Genomic DNA, 23975 nt, shown 5'->3' with positions numbered 1-23975 from the left:
AGGTATGTGGTCAGTGGTTGCTTTTTACCTCCACAATGCATTGCTGACACGATCCTTTCTTCTCTTTGGCGGGCCTAAAAAAAAACACGAAAGAAGACAGAAAGAAAAAAAAAAAAAAACACAATAAAACTGATCCCATTATTCCCTTGATTTAAAAGGCCAGCTCAGCCAATTAGTAAACTGCCCCACCACAGCCACACATTGGCTGAGCGGGACGTCCAGACGCTGGGAGCCACTGAGCAAGCTGGAACATGGACTGGTAATGTATGCACCGGGCCGCGGGGGGTTAAGGAGTATGCCGCTTACATACTCGCAGTGTGATGACAATTCCGCTGCGAGTACATAATCCTATTGAAACTGACAGGAGGGGAATTGCAGCAGAGCTTGCAGTGGTAAATCCGCTGCGATTCCGTTACATGTGAACCAAACCTTACCCAGTGTTTTTTTTTATTAAGCACATAATTGTACTTATTTATTTTACGGCCCAAATGCATAACCTTACATTTATTACCTTACTAGAGCAGACACCCCCCTGGCTTTCAGAGGCACCTTACTGGAGCAGACACCCCCCTGGCTTTCAGAGGCACCTTACTGGAGCAGACCCCCCCTGGCTTTCAGAGGCACCTTACAGGAGCAGACACCCCCCTGGCTTTCAGAGGCACCTTACAGGAGCAGACACCCCCCTGGCTTTCAGAGGCACCTTACTGGAGCAGACGCCCCCTAGCTTTCAGAGGCACCTTACAGGAGCAGACACCCCCCTGGCTTTCAGAGGCACCTTACAGGAGCAGACACCCCTCTGGCTTTCAGAGGCACCTTACAGGAGCAGACACCCCCCTGGCTTTCAGAGGCACCTTACAGGAGCAGACACCCCCCTGGCTTTCAGAGGCACCTTACAGGAGCAGACACCCCCCTGGCTTTCAGAGGCACCTTACTGGAGCAGACACCCCCCTGGCTTTCAGAGGCACCTTACAGGAGCAGACACCCCCCTGGCTTTCAGAGGCACCTTACAGGAGCAGACACCCCCCTGGCTTTCAGAGGCACCTTACTGGAGCAGATGCCCCCTGGCTTTCAGAGGCACCTTACTGGAGCAGACACCCCCTGGCTTTCAGAGGCACCTTACTGGAGCAGACGCCCCCTAGCTTTCAGAGGCACCTTACTGGAGCAGACACCCCCTGGCTTTCAGAGGCATCTTACTGGAGCAGACGCCCCCCTGGCTTTCAGAGGCACCATACACCAAAGGTACCATACAGTGTTGGGTCCATTTGACAGTATAAGGTGTACGCCATCCTCCCAATACAGGGTACTGCTGCAGCAATGCCTTTCCTGAACTAACATCCCCCTCAACTTGGTAAACTTGTTGGGGTGTGTCAGATCAGGACTAGTCTCCCTAGCTCTCTTCTCTCCACCCTGTCTTCTAACTGTCACCCAACTGGCTGCCTCATCCTCCTGCACCTTCATGCTATCACCCTCTCCCCGCTCTGCCCTTACGAGTGCTTGCTCAGTGAGCAAAAGACTCCTTTCTATTCAGTTTTCTCGCATTTACTCCATATGCATAAATGTTTAGAGAGTTCAGTAATTTTTTCGTGATCGAGGAGGGACCGACCTCTGGGACCTCCAATGAGAATGAAGCAGATTTGTAAATTACTTCTATTTAAAGTGACACTGTCACCTCCTTTTTGCATTCTGACATCTCTGCACAGGTGTAAAGGTTATATTTAGCCGTTTTCATACCTTATTTTATATCAAACGTCATGGTGCTTGTTCAAGTAAAAAGTAATCTTTTATCAACTACAGATTGTGTTAAATGGGCGGGGCCTTGCAGAATTAGCGCCACTTAGCCCCATCCCCAACACCGCTGTTGGCCCCGCCCCCTTGATGCCCATTGGTGGGCAGACATAGAGGGGGTGGGGCCTAGACCTTTAGGCCAGTCTGTTCCAATGGCCGGCGAGGGGGCGGGTCCAAGGGTGCCATTGTGGGTGGGGCTAAGTGGCGCTAATGCTGTGAGGCCCCGCCCACTTACCATAATCTGCAGTAGGGATGGTCCGTACCGAGTTCGGTTCGGGTTCGTACGAACCCGAACTCTCGGTAATGATTCCTGCTGTCTGCCCGCTCCCTGCATCGGGCGGATCCAGCGGGAGGACCACCTGGAAAACTGGGATACAGCCATGGCCATAGGCTGTATCCCAGTTTTCCAGGCAGTCCTCCCGCTGTATCCACCCGCTCCACGGAGCAGGCAGACATCGGGATTCTGATGCCGAGTGTTCGGGTTCATACAAACCCGAACCTCGGAGGGTTCGGACCATCCCTAATCTGCAGTTGATAAAAGATTACTTTTTACTTGAACAAGCACCATGATGTTTGATATAAAATAAGTAGAGATGAGCGAACCTGGTTCGGGTTCGAGTCGATCCGAACCCGAACGTTCGGTATTTGATTAGCGGGGGCTGCTGAACTTTGATAAAGCTCTAAGGTTGTCTGGAAAACATGGATACAGCCAATGACTATATCCATGATTTCCACATAGCCTTAGGGCTTTATCCAAGTTCAGCAGCCCCCGCTAATCAAATGCCGAAAGTTCGGGCTCGGATCGACTCGAGCATGCTCCAGGTTCACTCATCTCTAAAAATAAGGTATGAAAACCGCTAAATTCACCCTTTATACCTGTGTAGAGAATTCAGAATGCACAAAGGGGGTGACAGTGTCACTTTAAAGAAAAAACTCAAGTCTTTCAGTACTTATCAGCTGCTGTATGTCCTGCAGGAAGTAATATATTATATCCAGTCTGACACAGTGCTCTCTGCTGCCACATCTGTCCATGTCAGGAATTGTCCAGAGCAGCGGCAAATCCCCATAGAAAACCTCTCCTGTTCTGGACAGTTCCTGATACGGACAGAGGTGGCAGCAGAGAGCACTGTGTCAGACTGGAAAGAATACACCACATCCTGCAGGAGATACAGCAGCTGATAAGTACTGGAAAGCTTGAGATTTTTTAAATAGTCATTTACAAATTTGTATAACTTTCTGGCACCATTTGATAAAATAAAATGCTTGAGTGCCCCTTTTATTAGATCTTGGACCCCCATCAATTGTACAGTAAATGCATATTTATGCTCATGATTGAAATATATTTATTTTAAAGGGAAACTCCAGAGTAACTTAAAAAAACAACCTTGCTGTAATGTAACTTCAGTAAAGTAAATCTATACTTTACATAATTTTACATTGAACCCATCCCAGCCCCGGTTGTGGTTATCTGGGTGTACCTGGGTGTTACCTGCACTGCGCAATACAATACGTACACCTTGTATACTGGTAGCTTTGTCCTATCAAGGCTAGTTCCTATCTTGTTTAGGATACTGCCCTGCTGTTTGTTGACATGTTCTTTGTGTTACTTGGTGACTACTCTCCATGTTGTGTGCTTAGCACTGCATAGTGAACGTAGTAGTACTTGTGAAAAGAGTGTTGGTCTCTATCTACATCTGCTCACGTAGGTTGCTAGACTCAACTGACTTGTATCCCTGACAAAGGTCCTGGTGTAAGCCAGTCCCTGGCTTGATTTCCACAGGAACGGCTGTTTTGCATGACCCAGATAATCCAGTGTCATACCTGTAACTCTGTGCTTTTTGCTTTGAAAACCTCCAGATACTTCTGGTAAATTTTTTCCTGAATGACAATTATGAAGATTATTTCAAGGGATGGGTTTAAGGTATCGGACAGGTAGTTCAGAATACTGTTCAGAATTGCCTTGATAGATTCTTCTACATCTACTCCGGCACTGCCTGCAAGACATAGATGAGATTTTGTAAGTGCAAACTTTTTAATTATTCTTTAAAGGGGCAATCATATTTCATTTTGTTACCCCTTATGCATAGAAAAAGGGATAACAAGCTGATTTGGGGAGGTTACAACCCCCCGGGGACCTGCATGATACTGAGAACAGGACAGAATCACCCCTGGAGTGAATGGAGTGCTTATCATGTCTGCATGGCCATCACTTTATAGATCCTTAAAAACATTTGGCGGCACTCTATTTACTTTAATTGTGTTCTGTTCTTTAAATCGGTGGGGTCCAGTTGGTTTGTCCCTAACAAATCAGCTTGTTATCTTGGGAATATTGCCTTATGTCAGAGTTCATTATATAATACGGTAGATTTAAGATTTCAGCTGTTCTGTAATATGGAGTTTTTTCTGTAAATTATTACTATATGTGTTTACACACTCAAGGGGATAATATTACAATATTGTGGAAGCCCCAGCATCTGGAGATATAGTGACAGACAGCATGCACAGAAGAATAGAAAAGTCTCTTCTGTGGGTAATGCTGCCACCTGCTGTTACTACTTGTAATTTAAGTATTGACCTCCAAACAAACTATGGGTAAAAGTTGCACTGGGAAAATATGGTATCCTTTGCTGTTGTGTCCAGAGCTTCGGCTCTGCTTCTTCCGCCATGTTTGTTTACTTAACTACAGACATGATATCAGTTACTGACCTCAGCAGTAGATGGCACAAAAATGTACAGCACAACCAGGTCCAAATGATCTATACACCCATGTAATGATGTACCACCATAGGCAAATGAACTGTGCCACTGTTCTTTAGTTAACTGTGCTGCTGTCCTTTATTGTACTGTGCCACTGTCCTATCTAATTCACTGTGGCACTGTCCACTAATGCACCATGCCACTGTCCCCTAATGTACCATTCCACTGCCCCCTCATGTCTTTTAATGTATTGTACCATTGTCCTCAATGTACTGTGCCATTGTCCTCTACTGTACTCTACCACTGTCCTCTAATGTACTGTAACACTGTCCCCTCTCATGTACTGTACCACTGTTCTCTAATGTACTGCACCACTGTCATCTCTAATGTACTGTACCACTGTTTTCTAAGGTACTGTACCACTGTCCTATCTCATGTACTGTCCCACTGTCCTCTAACGCATTGTGCCACTGTCCACTAATGTACTGTGCCACTGTCCTCTCTAATGTACTGTGCCACTGTCCTCTCTAATTTACTGTACCACTGTCCTCCCTAATGTACTGTGCTCCTGTCCTCTCTAAAGTACTGTACCACTGTCCTCCCTAATGTACTGTGCTCCTGTCCTCTCTAAAGTACTGTACCACTGTCCTCCCTAATGTACTGTACCACTGTCCTCCCTAATGTACTGTGCTCCTGTCCTCTCTAATGTACTGTGCTCCTGTCCTCTCTAATGTACTGTATCACTGTCCTCCAATGTACTGTACCACTGTCCTCTAATGTACTGCACCACTGTCCTCCCTAATGTACTGTACCACTCTCTTTTTTTATTGTACTGTGCCACTGTCCTCTAATGTACTGTGCCACTGTCTTCTTTAATGTACTGTACCACTGTCCTCTACTCATTGTTTCCCAATCTGCAGCTCTCTTAGCAAGACATGATGAGAATTGTAGTTCTGCACTCTTATCATGAACTGTCAGCAGACCATGATGGGGGTTGTAGTTCTGCATCCTGGCTTGCCAAAAATTGCAAAACTGCAATTTCCATTACAAACTGTCAGCCGGACATGATGAGGGTTGTAGTTCTGCAGCCTGAGGGGCCACAGGTTGGAGAACACAGTCCATATTAATCTGCCTCCTCCTGTGCTCACCTGTCCTGGCTCCCGCTGTGCTCTGGTGCTCTGACCTCTTCTGGTCAAGTCTGGATACTGTGTAATACAGGTGGAGCTAATTGCTCTGCATTACACAGGAAGAAATGTCAGGGGCAGGACAGGGAGGGGAGGGCTCTTCACCTGCCAGCAATCAGCTATTCCCTTGTACCAGCGACATGCTGATACAATTAAATAGGAAGATAGTCGCTGACCACGGTTCTTCTAAACTGGCTGTTATTTTCACTGATTCATGAGGACTGCAGAGTGACATTATGTGGTGAGCCTATACTTCCTCCAGCCTACATCGCCACCTCCCTGTAATATTTATTGGCACATTTAGGGAGAGTAAGGTGTTTACAATGTGCTGCCCTGTGATGAACTGTAGTACTGACCTACTGTTCAAAGAAGTACAGAACTAAGGATTTTTGGTGGTTTGAGAACTAGACAGACAGATAAGCAATGTGTTAGGGCCACGGCGGCGTCCCGTGCTCCGGATCGCCGCCGCACCCCATCTCCCACTCCTGCAGCAGCCGGTGTCCATATGCAGGGACCCGTCGCTGCTGTTGCTTCGGCCCCGGGGGGCGCCTCACCTCACCACGCTCCTGCCCGACGCTGTGCCGGCCGGCGCGCGCGTCCCCGCCTCCTAGGGCGTGCGCGCGCCGGCTGTCTCAGGTTTAAAGAGGCAGTGCGCTCCTAATTGGCTTGAGTGTTAATCACTCCCCTATAAGTTCCTGCCCTGCCCCTTCCCAGGTGTTGGAGCCTCTACATGCTTCCCATAGCGTTTGGCCCAGCTCCCTGTTGTTCCTGATTCCTGTCCGCTACCTGGTCCCTAGTCCTTGTTCCTGATTCCTGTCCGCTACCTGGTCCCTAGTCCTTGTTCCTGATTCCTGTCCGCTACCTGGTCCCTAGTCCTTGTTCCTGGTTCCTGCTCCTCTGTCACACTATTGCTCCTGTGTTCAGCCTGTCACCTGCGGTTACGCCTACAGACCTCTGCCAGCACCATCTCCTGCCTACTGCTCCTGCCTCGCCTCGCCTGCTGTCACTAGCAACCAAACCAGGGGTAGCGACCTGGGGGTGGGCTCTGGTGAAAACCAGCGGCCCCTTAGACTCCGCTCCCTGGTGCGGTTTAGTGCCATCGCTAGTGTCGGCTCAGTGGATCCACTACTCCTGGCGTTACAGTAGGCTCCAACCATGGATCCCGGCGAGGTGCCTGATATCCGTGAAGTAGCCCGAGTGGTCGCCCTACAGGCTCAACAGATCCAGCAACAGTCACAGCTGATCCAACAACTGACTGCAGCCGTACAGCAGCATACCACAGCTCAGCATTCATCACCTCCTGCAGCCTCTTCAAAACTATGACTGGCTCTCCCAAGTAAATATAGAGGTGACCCCAAGTTGTGCAGAGGATTCCTGACCCAATGCACTATGCATATTGAACTTCTAAGCAGTCAGTTTGCCACCAAGCGCTCTAAAGTGGCTTTCATCATCAGCCTATTGGAAGGTAGAGCTCTGGCCTGGGCCACACCGCTGTGGGACCGTGATGACCCTGTTGCTGCTAATCTCCGAACCTTCCTGGCCGAGTTCCGCTCTGTCTTTGGGGAACCTGCCCGTGCGTCTTCGGCTGAGACTGCTCTCCTCAATCTATCTCAAGGAACATCCTCCGTTGGTGATTACACCATCCAGTTCCGCACCCTGGCTGCAGAACTAGACTGGAATAAGGCCGCCCTAATTGCCACCTTTAAAAAGGGCCTGTCCAGTCGAGTGAAAGATGTGCTCGCTGCCCGAGACCTTCCCACCTCCTTGAACAAACTCATTCTACTGGTTACCAGAGTCTACACCAGGTTTTCCGAGAGAGAGGAGGAGGTCCGGCAAGAACGGCGTTTGAGTCTGCCCCGTCGCCATCCCCGGCTGGCACCGGTGTTCCAGAATCCCGTTGCTCCTATGCCCCAGTCGTCTCCAGAAGTTCCTATGCAGGTGGAACGAGCTCGCTTGACGACTGATGAGAGGGCCCGTCGACTGCAGCTGAATCTCTGCCTCTATTGCGGTGGCGCTGATCACTACCGGCAGAGATGTCCCCAACGTCCTCAGCGTCCGGGAAACACTCGCACCTAGGTCCGGTGGGAGAGGCCTCCCTAGGTGTGAATGCCACCTCTCCAAGGTTGACTATGCCAGTCTCCATCCAGACACCCTCAGGGCAAGTTCTCCAGACTACTGCCCTCATCGACTCTGGCGCTGCTGGCAGTTTCATTTCAGCTTCATTGGTCCAAAAATGGCAGCTACCCGTGATACAGCTAGCCTAACCCCGGTCTATCTCTTCGGTCACGGGCAAGATTCTTACCGAAGCTGTGCACTGCCAGACTGCACCTCTAGTCCTCCAGGTGGGCGCCTTACATCAGGAGAGGATCTCCTTCTACGTCTTGAGCCGTCCTCTCGCAAAGGGACATATCAGGCAAGACCAGAACCTGTGGGTTCTTCTCTAAGACTTTTTCCCCTGCCGAGAGGAACTACACGATTGGAGACCGTGAACTCCTGGCAATTAAGTTGGCACTGGAGGAGTGGCGTCACCTCCTAGAGGGGGCTAGATATCCTGTTAACATCTACACGGATCACAAGAACCTTCTCTACCTCCAATCGGCTCAACGCCTCAATCCTCGGCAGGCCAGGTGGTCTCTCTTCTTCTCGCATTTCAACTTTACCATTCATTTCCGTCCAGCCGAGAAGAGTGTGAAAGCCGATGCTTTATCCCGAGCATCCAACGTCATGGGGGAGGAGGAATCCCCCTGTCACATAATACCTCCCGATCGCCTAGTACCAGTTGCCACTTCTACTCTGCAGAGACTGCCCCCCAGTAAAACTTATGTGCGCCCCGCACTTCGAAAACGTATTTTTAAGTGGGGTCATTCCTCTTTGGTGGCTGGGCATCCGGGAATTCAAAAGACCGGGCAATTGATCTCCCGTCACTACTGGTGGCCCAATCTCCTTCAGGATGTCAAGGACTTTGTGGCTTCCTGCGCAGTCTGTGCCAAGAACAAGTCACCTCGTCAGAGACCTGCCGGCCTACTCTTGCCCTTGCCTGTTCCAGACCGTCCATGGCGCCACATAGGGATGGGCTTCATCACGGACCTACCTCCATCCGCGGGCAATACAGTCATTTGGGTGGTGACTGACTGCTTCTCTAAAATGTCTCACTTCGTGGCTCTTCCTGGACTACCCTCTGCTCCCCGTCTGGCCCAGTTGTTCTTCCGACACATCTTCCGCCTGCATGGTCTTCCTCTTCACATTGTGTCCGATCGAGGCTCACAATTTGTCTCCAAGTTTTGGCGTGCCCTCTGCTCACAGCTTCAAGTGAAGTTGGACTTCTCATCCGCCTATCATCCCCAGACCAACGGGCAAGTGGAGAGAGTCAATCAGATCTTGGGCAACTACCTACGTCATTTTGTCTCCAGCCGCCAAGACAACTGGTCCAATCTACTTCCATGGGCAGAGTTTTCTTATAACCATCTGGACTCAAGTTCCACAGGCAAGTCTCCCTTCTATGTGGTCTACGGGCATCACCCTCGTCCTCCTCTGCCTCTCTCTCCATCATCTGAGGTTCCTGCCGTGGAGGAATTGTTGTCTGACCTGCAGTCGATCTGGGAACAGACTCGACAGTCCTTGCTCAAGGCCTCCGATCGCATGAAGGACCAGGTGGATAAGAAAAAGAGACCTGCCATAAACTTTCTCCCTGGAGACAAAGTCTGGCTTTCGGCCAAGTATGTCTGACTCAAGATTCCCAGCTACAAGTTGGGTCCTCGATTCCTTGGTCCTTTCTCAGTGCTAAAACGCATTAACCCAGTCACCTACAAACTCCGTCTACCCCCTACTATGCGGATCCCAAACTCCTTCCATGTCTCCCTCTTGAAACCAGTGGTCCTCAACCAATTCTCCAGTAGCGCTTTGTCCTCCACTCCACAAGCAGTCTCGGACGACGTATACATTGTTGAAGACTAGTGTACTGGAAAGGGTTTGGTCCTGAGGAACGATCCTGGGAACCCGAGTCTAATATCCTGGATCGGGATCTCATCAAGGGATTCTTGCAGACTAGAAAGAGGGGGAGGCTAAAGGGGGGGGGGGTACTGTTAGGGCCACAGCGGCGTCCCGTGCTCCGGACCGCCGCCGCACCCCCTCTCCCACTCCTGCAGCAGCCGGTGTCCATATGCAGGGACCCGGCGCTGCTGTTGCTTCGGCCCCGGGGGGCGCCTTACCTTACCACGCTCCTGCCCGACGCTGTGCCGGCCGGCGCGCGCGTCCCCGCCTCCAAGGGCGCGCGCGCGCCGGCTGTCTCTGGTTTAAAGGGGCAGTGCGCTCCTAATTGGCTCCTGAGTGTTAATCACTCCCCTATAAGTTCCTGCCCCTTCCCAGGTGTTAGAGCCTCTACATGCTTCCCATAGCGTTTGGCCCAGCTCCCTGTTGTTCCTGATTCCTGTCCGCTACCTGGTCCCTAGTCCTTGTTCCTGATTCCTGTCCGCTACCTGGTCTCTAGTCTTTGTTCCTGATTCCTGTCCGCTACCTGGTCCCTAGTCCTTGTTCCTGGTCCCTGCTCCTCTGTCACACTATTGCTCCTGTGTTCAGCCTGTCACCTACGGTTACGCCTACAGACCTCTGCCAGCACCATCTCCTGCCTACTGCTCCTGCCTCGCCTCGCCTGCTGTCACTAGCAACCAAATCAGGGGTAGCGACCTGGGGGTCGCCTGCCGCAGCAAGCCCATCCCACCTTGCGGCGGGCTCTGGTGAAAACCAGCGGCCCCTTAGACTCCTCTCCTTGGTGCGGTTTAGTGCCATCGCTAGTGTCGGCTCAGTGGATCCACTACTCCTGGCGTTACACAATGCTATATGCTTCTGCAGCTTATTTACTTTTTTGGCTGATGTCGGAGTACTATTTATGGAGTACCCCTTTAAGAGAGTTGGAGAAAATAAAATAAAAAACTTTTACTACTTCCAATTATTCCAAAAAAAGTGGACACACAATAAGTGGAAACCAAGAAGCAAAACCTTACCTGTCCCAATGGCCGGCAGTGCTACACTCATGAACCCATTCTTATGGCACTCGAGCAGAATTCTGTCAATGGAAGGTTCATAATCAACCACTTTGGTCGGTCCGATAATATGCATGATATGTTTGCTTTCAAGTTTTCCACCACTTGTAATTGCGACTCCATCTGATGATATACGACCTAAAATAGATTCACAGGCAGGTAAAAGTGGACTATCCTTCTCTTATGGTCAGTCCCATACTGTTATCCACAGCTTACATATAGTCACCATATAGCAATATGAAGATAGAATTGTCTTTCCAGCTTATATAATACATCTTATTTAAGACATATGGGGCGAAGCAGTATGGGGCGCTGTTGGCCGGGTAGCTTTCATTGTGTTGTGGCTGCTAGGTGGGTGTGGTTCACTTGGGCACTTGTCTCGGTAGCCTGGAGTGACCTTGGTACCCACCCCCTGTCAGACAGGCACTGTTTTCGCAGGTGCAGACAAGTGGTAGAAGAAGTAGCGACTGTAGAAGTGAGAGTAGAGGAGCGTCTTGAGGGCCCTGTCCAATGTAGCGTTGTACTCTGCCGGGATAGCATAGTGAAGAGTAGTAGTAGAAGAAGAAGAAGAAGAAGAAGAAGAAGAGAAGATACTCATACGCACATGCATACAGATAATTAGGCGCAAAACAAAAATTATGCAGTGGCATGCATTTGCAAGTTCGAATATGTTCATAAATGATCATTATAACCATTCGAATCATCTAACAAATTGTTCTTGATGGGCGAACACGAACAATTAGCGTCATGTTCATATAAACATTTGCGGACATATTCGCTCATGACTAGCAGTGACTACTTGCATAAAAAATTAGGTTCAGCCTCTTGGTCCCTGAAAAGGGTCCTGACCTAAGCCAGGCCCTGGCTTTACTGCAGCAGGAACTGTCTTTGTGTGTGTCTCTCTAGAAACTATAGACAAAAGACCCTGCCACCAGGAACTAACCTCCTTTAGTAGGGACGAGCTAGCTTGCTTGTGATTGGTGGGGCTGTATGTTGCAAAGAGAGAAAGGAGGAGACAGGACAGAAAAAGGAGGGAAACAGGCCTGCACCAGTGATAGGACACAAGAACAACAGGTGATAAAACAAGTTAACCCAATGCATGTCTTCAGCTGTGCATCACAATAGGCATACAGAAAATAGTAGTGACACCTAGTGGGGAAAACACAGAATACATCGGGCCATATCCCACTGTGGAAACCTGGAACAAGTTACTTTGCCCACATACAATGGAAACTTAATGGCACACCTATGTCAGGACACTACACATATTCAATTCAAGAAAACAAAAAATACCAATTGCTTTGCATTCCTTCTTAACAGTGTCCCCTGCAGCCTTCCGGATTGCCCTTGAAACCCCTGTAAAGACAGATATGACATACAGTACATACTGTAACAGTCAGTCTAATAGGCACAGTGCATACTTGCATGGCATTATGAGATTGTTAAGTTGTTGGGGAGCTGATTTTTCTCCCACCCCCCAATGATCAGCTGTTTGCCTGAGCTGCATAAATACATATAAACAGTGAATGAAGCAGGAAGCAGACAGCTCCATAAACTATGTAGTGGTTGTGATGGGTTACTGCAGCTCACATATGTACATTCCCTTCAATGCTCTCTGGATAACCCCTTTAAAAGAGGCACTTTGATAATTGCATGCGCTAGATGCTGATTACTTGCTTGCAGTCATGAGGATGGAGAATTATGGTGAATGGGGGGATATGTCATCATTAGCCAAAATTTATCCCTGTCTCAGGGACATGGGAATACTTAGGCATCTACTGGATGACTACATGCAGGTAATTAGCATAGGGTGTGCAAACACTGAGCCCCAGCTTAATAATGGAAGTCTATGAGACTTCTACTACTACTACTACTAAGCTTGAAAACCATCCAAGCAGTATAACCTCGACTGTATATACTAATACTTACCAAAAGACCGATTCAATGATGAATTTGTCAAGTTGACAATACAGTCCACTGCCTGATAAGTGATGTCGCCGTTGACCAATTCTATCATTTTTCCAAAAGCCGAGAAGTGAGGATAATTTGTCTGAATTGAGAGCACAAAGTGTATGGAATTACCAATAGGGTGACTGGTTTGCTTACTATACATTATTTATAGTCAATGATATTAAGCTGTATCAAAAATTAAGCAACTCTCCAATGCAGGAATATCCATATTGTTTCAGGGGAATTCTGTGTTGCACCTATATAGATGCTGGAGCTTAGTTTTACCGATACCAAGCTCTATATCTAGATAACACCACTGCCACCACTAGGAGAAGCATACGGCATACTCTGTTATTATTGAGTTTGATATATGAATAGTATGAAGCAAGCTCCTAAGCTCCCCCTAGTGGTAGGAGAATACAGGCTGAATTTGATCATTTTGCTCTGTGGCGGAATCTGCCAGAAAAGGTGTTTTTTTTTTAAATTTTATGATGTATAAATAATGGTGCAGCTCCCAGTTGTTCAGTCCAAGGTTGTGAACTAGAAAAAGCCCTACCTTCAAGGGCAGACAATGTTAGGCTATGTTCACACTACGTAAGTTCCGTAGTAATCATAGTCGTTGTGACAACGGCCGTGATTTCTATGGTACTTACGTAGTGCTGCGTTCTGAGGGAATCCCAGCCGGAGTATATACACATATATGTATACACTCCGGCTGGGATCCCTAGCGGCGTAGTGAGAAACTGACATGTCAGTTTTCTGCGGCCGCTATTCATTGAATAGTGGCCGCAGAAAACCCTGTCAGTTCCCACAATGGAGCGTGTGGCTCAGCCGCACACTCCATTGTGTGCAGTAGGGAATTCAGCGTCTCTAAAGATCATCCGTCCGATACTGCAGTACCAGCCAGGATGATCTTATCTGAGACCGGCCAGGTCACGGAATGGCCGGTCTCTTACTACGTGTGAACAAAGCCTAAACAGGAAATAAAGTAGATTTTAGTCCTCTAAACCGTTTGCCTCTAGCTCCCTAAATATATGAACATATTGGGAAATATCATTAAAAACATGAACTGTTTAATATTTCCCAATATGTTCATATATTTAGGGAGCTAGAGGCAAACGGTTTAGAGGACTAAAATCTTACCTATATATGACACCCCCCCCCCCCCCAAACACACTCACATAAAGTGAAAGGTAATTGCAGCCTATAAGTGGTGGCAGAAACCATTTATTTACCTTGTAATTCTGGAAAAAGCATTGATATTTTTCATAGACATCTTGCTTAAAGGCAACGATGGTGATTTCAGAAATGACGGTCATCACAGAAGGATCGCTTAGGTAGTCTTCTATGCCTTTAATAATGAATCTTATGGAAGTTTCATCTTTTAACTGCCCTACACCATAAAGGTAAAAACAGGAAAAATACATTTGCATCATATACAATAAAACCTTTAACCTCTTAAGGACGGAGCTAATTTTTTTTTTGCCTTTTTGGTTTTTTCCTCCTTGTGTTTAAAAGGCCATAGCACTTGCATTTTTTCACCTAGAGACCCACATGAGCCCTTATTTTTTGCATCACTAATTGTACTTTGCAATGACAGGCTGAATTTTTGCATAAAATATGAAATAGGAAACCAGAAAATTTATATGCGCAGTGAAATAGAAAAAGAAACGCAATTCTTTTTCTTTGTTTTTTTTTTTTCATTTTTACACCGTTTGTCCTGTGGAAAAACTGACATGTTATACATGTTCCTCAAGTCGGTATGATTAAAACGATATGCAACTTGCATAACTTTTATATTATTTGATGGCTTTAAAAAAAATAAAACCTTCTACAAAAAAAAAAAGTTCATTAAAATTGCTCTATTACCATGCTTATAGCGCTTTTATCCTTTAGTCTATGGGGCTGTGTGAGGTGTCATTTTTTGCGTCATGATGTGTTCTTTCTATTGATACTTTGACTGCGCATATGCGACTTTTTGATTGCTTTTTATTACAATGTTTCTGGATTTGATGTGACCAAAAATGCGCAATTTTTGCACTTTGGCGGGTCTTTGCGCTTACGCTGTTTACCGTGCGAGATCAGGTATGTGATAAATTAATAGTGTCATGTTAGACAGCTGCATCTAATGGTGTTAATTAGCAGGAAAATTAGAGATGAGCGAACTTCGAGCACACTTCTTCGGCATTGGACTCCAGTGCAGAAGTGTGAAGATTTAAACTGATTCTGAACTGCCAGCATCATAACGATACATGATGCCAGGAGCTCCGCATTATTTACCGACCATGAACGGAACATGTGAATGACCCCATACTGCTGCCATAAACACATAAAAAACGTTTCAATTGACTCTGTTCACATTTGCTTCATGATTTCAATTAGAAATGAGAAAAAAATGTAATGCCATATTTGTCACATGACAGATACTACAGATTAACAAATCACTCAGAAATTCATTTTGTAAATTTGTGCGATATTTGCGGATCGCATACAAACAAATTTTTATTAAAACAGGCAAACTATAGTAGCTACAATAGTGGTAGTATTACAGAGGAGGGATTTGTTTCAGCAGCTGTTGCAGTGACAGGGTCAGAATTGGAAAATGTCAATCAGCCTGTCAATTATTTAATTGCCACCATGGACAGTAGCAGACGTGGTGGATAAGCAATGTAATTTTCTCCCAGGACAGCAGTGGACATTGGTAAATGAGCACCCAGTGAGGAATTAAGACGGACGTTGTGTTCACTGTGACTTCCTATAATGCACACCCAGCACCCAGTGACTTGTATAATGCACACTCAGCACCCAGTGACTTCCTATAATGGACACCCAGCACCCAATGACTTCCTATAATGCACACCCAGCACCCAGTGACTTCCTATAATGCACACCCAGCACCCAGTGACTTGTATAATGCACACTCAGCACCCAGTGACTTCCTATAATGGACACCCAGCACCCAATGACTTCCTATAATGCACACCCAGCACCCAGTGACTTCCTATAATGCACACCCAGCACCCAGTGACCTGTATAATACACACCCAGCACCCAGTGACTTCCTATAATGCACACCCAGCACCCAGTGACTTCCTATAATGCACACCCATCACCCAGTGACTTGTATAATGCACACCCAGTGACTTCCTATAATTCACACCCAGCACCCAGTGATTTGGTATAATACACACCCAGCACCCAGTGGTTTGTATAATGCACACCCAGCACCCAGTGACTTCCTATAATGCACACCCAGCACCCAGTGACTTCCTATAATGTACACCCAGCACCCAGTGACTTCCTATAATGCACACCCAGCACCCAGTGACCTCCTATAATGCACACCCAGCACCCAGTGATTTGTATAATGCACACCCAGCACCCAGTGACTTGGTATAATACACACCCAGCATCCAGTGACTTGTATAATGCACACCCAGCACCCAGCGACTTGTATAATGCACACCCAGGACCCAGTGACTTCCTATAATGCACACCCAGCACCCAGTGACTTAGTATAATGCACACCCAGCACCCAGTGACTTCCTATAATACACACCCAGCACCCAGTGACTTCCTATAATGCACACTCAGCACCCAGTGATCTGGTATAATACACACCCAGCACCCAGTGACTTGTATAATGCACACCCAGCACCCAGTGGTTTGTATAATGCACACCCAGCACCCAGTGACTTCCTATAATGCACACCCAGCACCCAGTGACTTCCTATAATGCACACCCAGCACCCAGTGACTTCCTATAATGCACACCCAGCACCCAGTGATTTGTATAATGCACACCCAGCACCCAGTGACTTGGTATAATACACACCCAGCATCCAGTGACTTGTATAATGCACACCCAGCACCCAGTGACTTCCTATAATACACACCCAGGACCCAGTGACTTCCTATAATGCACACCCAGCACCCAGTGAATTTCTATAATGCACACTCAGCACCCAGTGATTTGGTATAATACACACCCAGAACCCAGTGACTTCCTATAATGCACACACAGCACCCAGTGACTTTCTATAATGCACACCCAGCACCCAGTGACTTGTATAATGCACACTCAGCACCCAGTGACTTCCTATAATACACACCCAGCACCCAGTGACTTCCTATAATGCACACCCAGCACCCAGTGACTTGTATAATACACACCCAGCACCTAGTGGTTTGTATAATGCACACCCAGCACCCAGTGACTTCCTATAATGCACACCCAGCACCCAGTGATTTGTATAATGCACACCCAGCACCCAGTGACTTGGTATAATACACACCCAGCATCCAGTGACTTGTATAATGTACACCCAGCACCCAGCGACTTGTATAATGCATACTCAGGACCCAGTGACTTCCTATAATGCACACCCAGCACCCAGTGAATTTCTATAATGCACACCCAGCATCCAGTGACTTGGTATAATACACACCCAGCACCCAGTGACTTAGTATAATGCACACTCAGCACCCAGTGATTTGGTATAATACACACCCAGAACCAAGTGACTTCCTATAATGCACACACAGCACCCAGTGACCTTCTATAATGCACACCCAGCACCCAGTGACTTGTATAATGCACACCCAGCACCCAGTGACTTCCTATAATGCATACCCAGCACCCAGTGAATTTCTATAATGCACACCCAGCACCCAGTGACTTGGTATAATACACACCCAGCACCCAGTGACTTAGTATAATGCACATTCAGCACCCAGTGATTTGGTATAATACACACCCAGAACCCAGTGACTTCCTATAATGCACACACAGCACCCAGTGACCTTCTATAATGCACACCCAGCACCCAGTGACTTGTATAATGCACACCCAGCACCCAGTGACTTGTATAATGCACACTCAGCACCCAGTGACTTCCTATAATACACACCCAGCACCCAGTGACTTCCTATAATGCACACCCAGCACCCAGTGACTTGTATAATACACACCCAGCACCCAGTGGTTTGTATAATACACACCCAGCACCCAGTGACTTCCTATAATGCACACCCAGCACCCAGTGATTTGTATAATAGACACCCAGCACCCAGTGACTTCCTATAATGCACACCCAGCACCCAGTGATTTGTATAATGCACACCCAGCACCCAGTGACTTGGTATAATACACACCCAGCATCCAGTGACTTGTATAATGCACACCCAGCACCCAGCGACTTGTATAATGCACACCCAGCACCCAGTGACTTCCTATAATACACACCCAGGACCCAGTGACTTCCTATAATGCACACCCAGCACCCAGTGAATTTCTATAATGCACACCCAGCACCCAGTGACTTGTATAATGCACACTCAGCACCCAGTGACTTCCTATAATACACACCCAGCACCCAGTGACTTCCTATAATGCACACCCAGCACCCAGTGACTTGTATAATACACACCCAGCACCTAGTGGTTTGTATAATGCACACCCAGCACCCAGTGACTTCCTATAATGCACACCCAGCACCCAGTGATTTGTATAATGCACACCCAGCACCCAGTGACTTGGTATAATACACACCCAGCATCCAGTGACTTGTATAATGCACACCCAGCACCCAGCGACTTGTATAATGCATACTCAGGACCCAGTGACTTCCTATAATGCACACCCAGCACCCAGTGAATTTCTATAATGCACACCCAGCATCCAGTGACTTGGTATAATACACACCCAGCACCCAGTGACTTAGTATAATGCACACTCAGCACCCAGTGATTTGGTATAATACACACCCAGAACCAAGTGACTTCCTATAATGCACACACAGCACCCAGTGACCTTCTATAATGCACACCCAGCACCCAGTGACTTGTATAATGCACACCCAGCACCCAGTGACTTGTATAATGCACACCCAGCACCCAGTGACTTCCTATAATGCATACCCAGCACCCAGTGAATTTCTATAATGCACACCCAGCATCCAGTGACTTGGTATAATACACACCCAGCACCCAGTGACTTAGTATAATGCACACTCAGCACCCAGTGATTTGGTATAATACACACCCAGAACCCAGTGACTTCCTATAATGCACACACAGCACCCAGTGACCTTCTATAATGCACACCCAGCACCCAGTGACTTGTATAATGCACACCCAGCACCCAGTGACTTGTATAATGCACACTCAGCACCCAGTGACTTCCTATAATACACACCCAGCACCCAGTGACTTCCTATAATGCACACCCAGCACCCAGTGACTTGTATAATACACACCCAGCACCCAGTGGTTTGTATAATACACACCCAGCACCCAGTGACTTCCTATAATGCACACCCAGCACCCAGTGATTTGTATAATAGACACCCAGCACCCAGTGACTTCCTATAATGCACACCCAGGACCCAGTGATTTGTATAATGCACACCCAGCATCCAGTGACTTGTATAATGCACACCCAGCACCCAGTGATTTGTATAATGCACACTCAGCACCCAGTGACTTGGTATAATACACACCCAGCATCCAGTGACTTGTATAATGCACACCCAGCACACAGTGATTTGTATAATGCACACCCAGCACCCAGCGACTTGTATAATGCACACCCAGGACCCAGTGACTTCCTATAATGCACACCCAGCACCCAGTGAATTTCTATAATGCACACCCAGCACCCAGTGACTTTGTATAATTCACACCAAGCACCCAGTGACTTAGTATAATGCACACCCAGCACCCAGTGAATTTCTATAATGCACACCCAGCACCCAGTGACTTTGTATAATTCACACCAAGCACCCAGTGACTTAGTATAATGCACACTCAGCACCCAGTGATTTGGTATAATACACACCCAGCACCCAGTTACTTAGTATAATGCACACCTGTGGAGTCCCACTAGGGGTGTTGCAGTTGCATACACCCTTCACAAAAGTCTGTACTTCTTGGGGGAGATTTATCAAAGGGTGTAAAATTCAGACTGGTGCAAACTGCCCACAACAACCAATCACAGCTCAGCTTTCAGCTCTGGTAAAATGAAAGAGGAGCTGTAATTGGTTGCTGTGGGCAGTTTGCACCAGTCTAAATTTTACATCCTTTGATAAATCTCCTCCTTTGTGTTATTATGGTGATGAAAGTAGTACTAAATTTCACCACTAGATGTAGCTATATCCTGTATATGTATATGGAAGCTGCACAGCTGAAGGATTGCAAAGGGTTACTGTTTTCTATATGTCACCTAAATCTGTAGACCAGTATGAGTTCTGTTTTCTTCTGTCCTATTATCTCCTCTCTTTCTTCTTCTGTTGCACTCTTTCACCCACTCACAGCGCATCTTACACGCTGGGGAGGAAGTAAGTAACATGGGTGGAGGAGGAGCTAGGTCTTTTTGTTCTAGACGATGTGGAGGAAGGACACCTGCTAGATAGCTCTCCACAGTGGTCCTATCTGGGCCCTGGCCCTCTGCCAGATCCCCAAACCCCAAGGGTCAGTCTGAGTCAGTGCCCTGCATGGGAAGGACGCAAGACAGCACACAGTTTCTAACTTCTTCAGTAGTTACACTGCAAAGTACTATGCATTGTTAAACTCCTCTTAGGAGAGGACAAGCCAGAGACAACCTCAACCCACGCCGAGGACAAGGAGAAGTCACACAGCAGGAGAGTATCCACAATAGAACCAAAGAGCTAGTAACTTATCCGGACAGAGCAAAGTTGCAGTAAGCCTAGGAACACTGTCTTGCAGCACAGGTGTCAGCAGGGAACCCTCAGCATTCCGCTCATCCCAGGTAACAAGGTCTGGGGTCTGTGTCACCAATTAGGAAGGTTCAGCCGAGTCTAGTGGGCATAAGGTGGTGTGAAGACTAAAGTCAAAGGTCAATACACGGGCACAGGTGTTCTTCTTATTCTTCGTATTCTTCTTCTTCTAAGTATTCTTCCTCATCCTCCAACATCCCGGCAGAGCACAGTACTACATGGGTAGAGACTCTCACAGCATCCTCCTCTCTGCTACTCTATTTCTTGTATCGCTCAATACAACTCAACCAACATGACTATATCCTGCACTGCACTTATACTACAGATCTGGTTGTTCTATTGTCAAGTATTTATTGGAACTTTGTCAAGTGTGTCTCAGTGACTTTATCTAAAGAAACCTTATATTGTCTATTCTGTAATACCTGCTGCACATTTACAAGTAGTAAACCGACTTAACTATAACCAGAAACTCTGTGATTATTCAGGGAAACAACCGACACAGCACACCGCAACCTTGGGACATTCTCCCCTTTATGTGGGTGGCGGGTCCTACTATCCGGGAGGGTCACTATATCACTCTGGCCATCTGTGACATAATCCCAAGGAACCCAGTTGCAACCCGGCAGGACACTGACCACAGGGGAAAAGGGTACAACCGGCCTTGTAAAATAAAAGCAGGTGTGACATCACATATGTGTGCCCACCAGGCACTGGCATCACGTGACAACATCCCAAGGTCCGGCTGTATCTCGGCAACCACCACAGATGCGGCGTTACACCTTACCATCTAGCAAGTGACCGGCCGCTCCTCCAATATGACATCACATCTGGCGTACACCACACACCCAGCACCCAGTGACTTGGTATAATGCACAACCAGCACTCAGTAACTTGTATAATGCACACCCAGCACCCAGTGACTTGTATAATGCACACCCAGCACCCAGTGACTTCCTATAATGCACACCCAGCACCCAGTGACTTCCTATAATGCACACCCAGCACCCAGTGACTTGTATAATACACACCCAGCACCCAGTGGTTTGTATAATACACACCCAGCACCCAGTGACTTCCTATAATGCACACCCAGCACCCAGTGATTTGTATAATGCACACCCAGCACCCAGTGACTTGGTATAATGCACACTCAGCACCCAGTGACTTCCTATAATGGACACCCAGCACCCAATGACTTCCTATAATGCACACCCAGCACCCAGTGACTTCCTATAATGCACACCCAGCACCCACTGACTTCCTATAATGTACACCCAGCACCCAGTGACTTCCTATAATGCACACCCAGCACCCTGTGACTTCCTATAATGCACACCCAGCACCCAGTGACTTGTATAATGCACACTCAGCACCCAGTGACTTCCTATAATGGACACCCAGCACCCAATGACTTCCTATAATGCACACCCAGCACCCAGTGACTTCCTATAATGCACACCCAGCACCCACTGACTTCCTATAATGTACACCCAGCACCCAGTGACTTCCTATAATGCACACCCAGCACCCAGTGACTTCCTATAATGCACACCCAGCACCCAGTGACTTGTATAATACACACCCAGCACCCAGTGGTTTGTATAATACACACCCAGCACCCAGTGACTTCCTATAATGCACACCCAGCACCCAGTGATTTGTATAATAGACACCCAGCACCCAGTGACTTCCTATAATGCACACCCAGGACCCAGTGATTTGTATAATGCACACCCAGCACCCAGTGACTTGGTATAATACACACCCAGCATCCAGTGACTTGTATAATGCACACCCAGCACCCAGTGATTTGTATAATGCACACCCAGCACCCAGTGACTTGGTATAATACACACCCAGCATCCAGTGACTTGTATAATGCACACCCAGCACCCAGTGATTTGTATAATGCACACCCAGCACCCAGCGACTTGTATAATGCACACCCAGGACCCAGTGACTTCCTATAATGCACACCCAGCACCCAGTGAATTTCTATAATGCACACCCAGCACCCAGTGACTTTGTATAATTCACACCAAGCACCCAGTGACTTAGTATAATGCACACTCAGCACCCAGTGATTTGGTATAATACACACCCAGCACCCAGTTACTTAGTATAATGCACACCTGTGGTGTCCCACTAGGGGTGTTGCAGTTGCATACACCCTTCACAAAAGTCTGTACTTCTTGGGGGAGATTTATCAAAGGGTGTAAAATTCAGACTGGTGCAAACTGCCCACAACAACCAATCACAGCTCAGCTTTCAGCTCTGGTAAAATGAAAGAGGAGCTGTAATTGGTTGCTGTGGGCAGTTTGCACCAGTCTAAATTTTACATCCTTTGATAAATCTCCTCCTTTGTGTTATTATGGTGATGAAAGTAGTACTAAATTTCACCACTAGATGTAGCTATATCCTGTATATGTATATGGAAGCTGCACAGCTGAAGGATTGCAAAGGGTTACTGTTTTCTATATGTCACCTAAATCTGTAGACCAGTATGAGTTCTGTTTTCTTCTGTCCTATTATCTCCTCTCTTTCTTCTTCTGTTGCACTCTTTCACCCACTCACAGCGCATCTTACACGCTGGGGAGGAAGTAAGTCACATGGGTGGAGGAGGAGCTAGGTCTTTTTGTTCTAGACGATGTGGAGGAAGGACACCTGCTAGATAGCTCTCCACAGTGGTCCTATCTGGGCCCTGGCCCTCTGCCAGATCCCCAAACCCCAAGGGTCAGTCTGAGTCAGTGCCCTGCATGGGAAGGACGCAAGACAGCACACAGTTTCTAACTTCTTCAGTAGTTACACTGCAAAGTACTATGCATTGTTAAACTCCTCTTAGGAGAGGACAAGCCAGAGACAACCTCAACCCACGCCGAGGACAAGGAGAAGTCACACAGCAGGAGAGTATCCACAATAGAACCAAAGAGCTAGTAACTTATCCGGACAGAGCAAAGTTGCAGTAAGCCTAGGAACACTGTCTTGCAGCACAGGTGTCAGCAGGGAACCCTCAGCATTCCGCTCATCCCAGGTAACAAGGTCTGGGGTCTGTGTCACCAATTAGGAAGGTTCAGCCGAGTCTAGTGGGCATAAGGTGGTGTGAAGACTAAAGTCAAAGGTCAATACACGGGCACAGGTGTTCTTCTTATTCTTCGTATTCTTCTTCTAAGTATTCTTCCTCATCCTCCAACATCCCGGCAGAGCACAGTACTACATGGGTAGAGACTCTCACAGCATCCTCCTCTCTGCTACTCTATTTCTTGTATCGCTCAATACAACTCAACCAACATGACTATATCCTGCACTGCACTTATACTACAGATCTGGTTGTTCTATTTTCAAGTATTTATTGGAACTTTGTCAAGTGTGTCTCAGTGACTTTATCTAAAGAAACCTTATATTGTCTATTCTGTAATACCTGCTGCACATTTACAAGTAGTAAACCGACTTAACTATAACCAGAAACTCTGTGATTATTCAGGGAAACAACCGACACAGCACACCGCAACCTTGGGACATTCTCCCCTTTATGTGGGTGGCGGGTCCTACTATCCGGGAGGGTCACTATATCACTCTGGCCATCT

General features: G+C 47.3%; 1 protein-coding gene across 2 annotated transcripts in view; it reads right to left on the bottom strand.

Moving 5' to 3' along the window:
• Positions 1-23975, bottom strand: part of LOC138800750 (protein mono-ADP-ribosyltransferase PARP15-like) — a 45680-nt gene that overhangs the window by 9508 nt on the left and 12197 nt on the right. For both annotated transcript variants that reach the window (XR_011364514.1, XM_069982689.1), the window contains exons 7-12: positions 13891-14048; positions 12635-12755; positions 11999-12061; positions 10667-10843; positions 3607-3779; positions 29-74 (exon numbers count right to left, since the gene is read on the bottom strand). Coding sequence is in view for 1 of the 2 variants with exons in the window: in XM_069982689.1 (XP_069838790.1) it covers positions 29-74; positions 3607-3779; positions 10667-10843; positions 11999-12061; positions 12635-12755; positions 13891-14048 (738 nt within the window). In the remaining variant the exon portion in view is untranslated. The remainder of the gene's footprint in view (positions 1-28; positions 75-3606; positions 3780-10666; positions 10844-11998; positions 12062-12634; positions 12756-13890; positions 14049-23975) is intronic.

Source organism: Dendropsophus ebraccatus, chromosome 9 (genome assembly GCF_027789765.1).
Source record: "Dendropsophus ebraccatus isolate aDenEbr1 chromosome 9, aDenEbr1.pat, whole genome shotgun sequence".
NCBI lineage: Eukaryota > Metazoa > Chordata > Amphibia > Anura > Hylidae > Dendropsophus > Dendropsophus ebraccatus.
The sequence above is the reverse complement of the archived record's forward strand: the minus strand, read 5'-3'. Positions and strand labels throughout refer to the sequence as shown.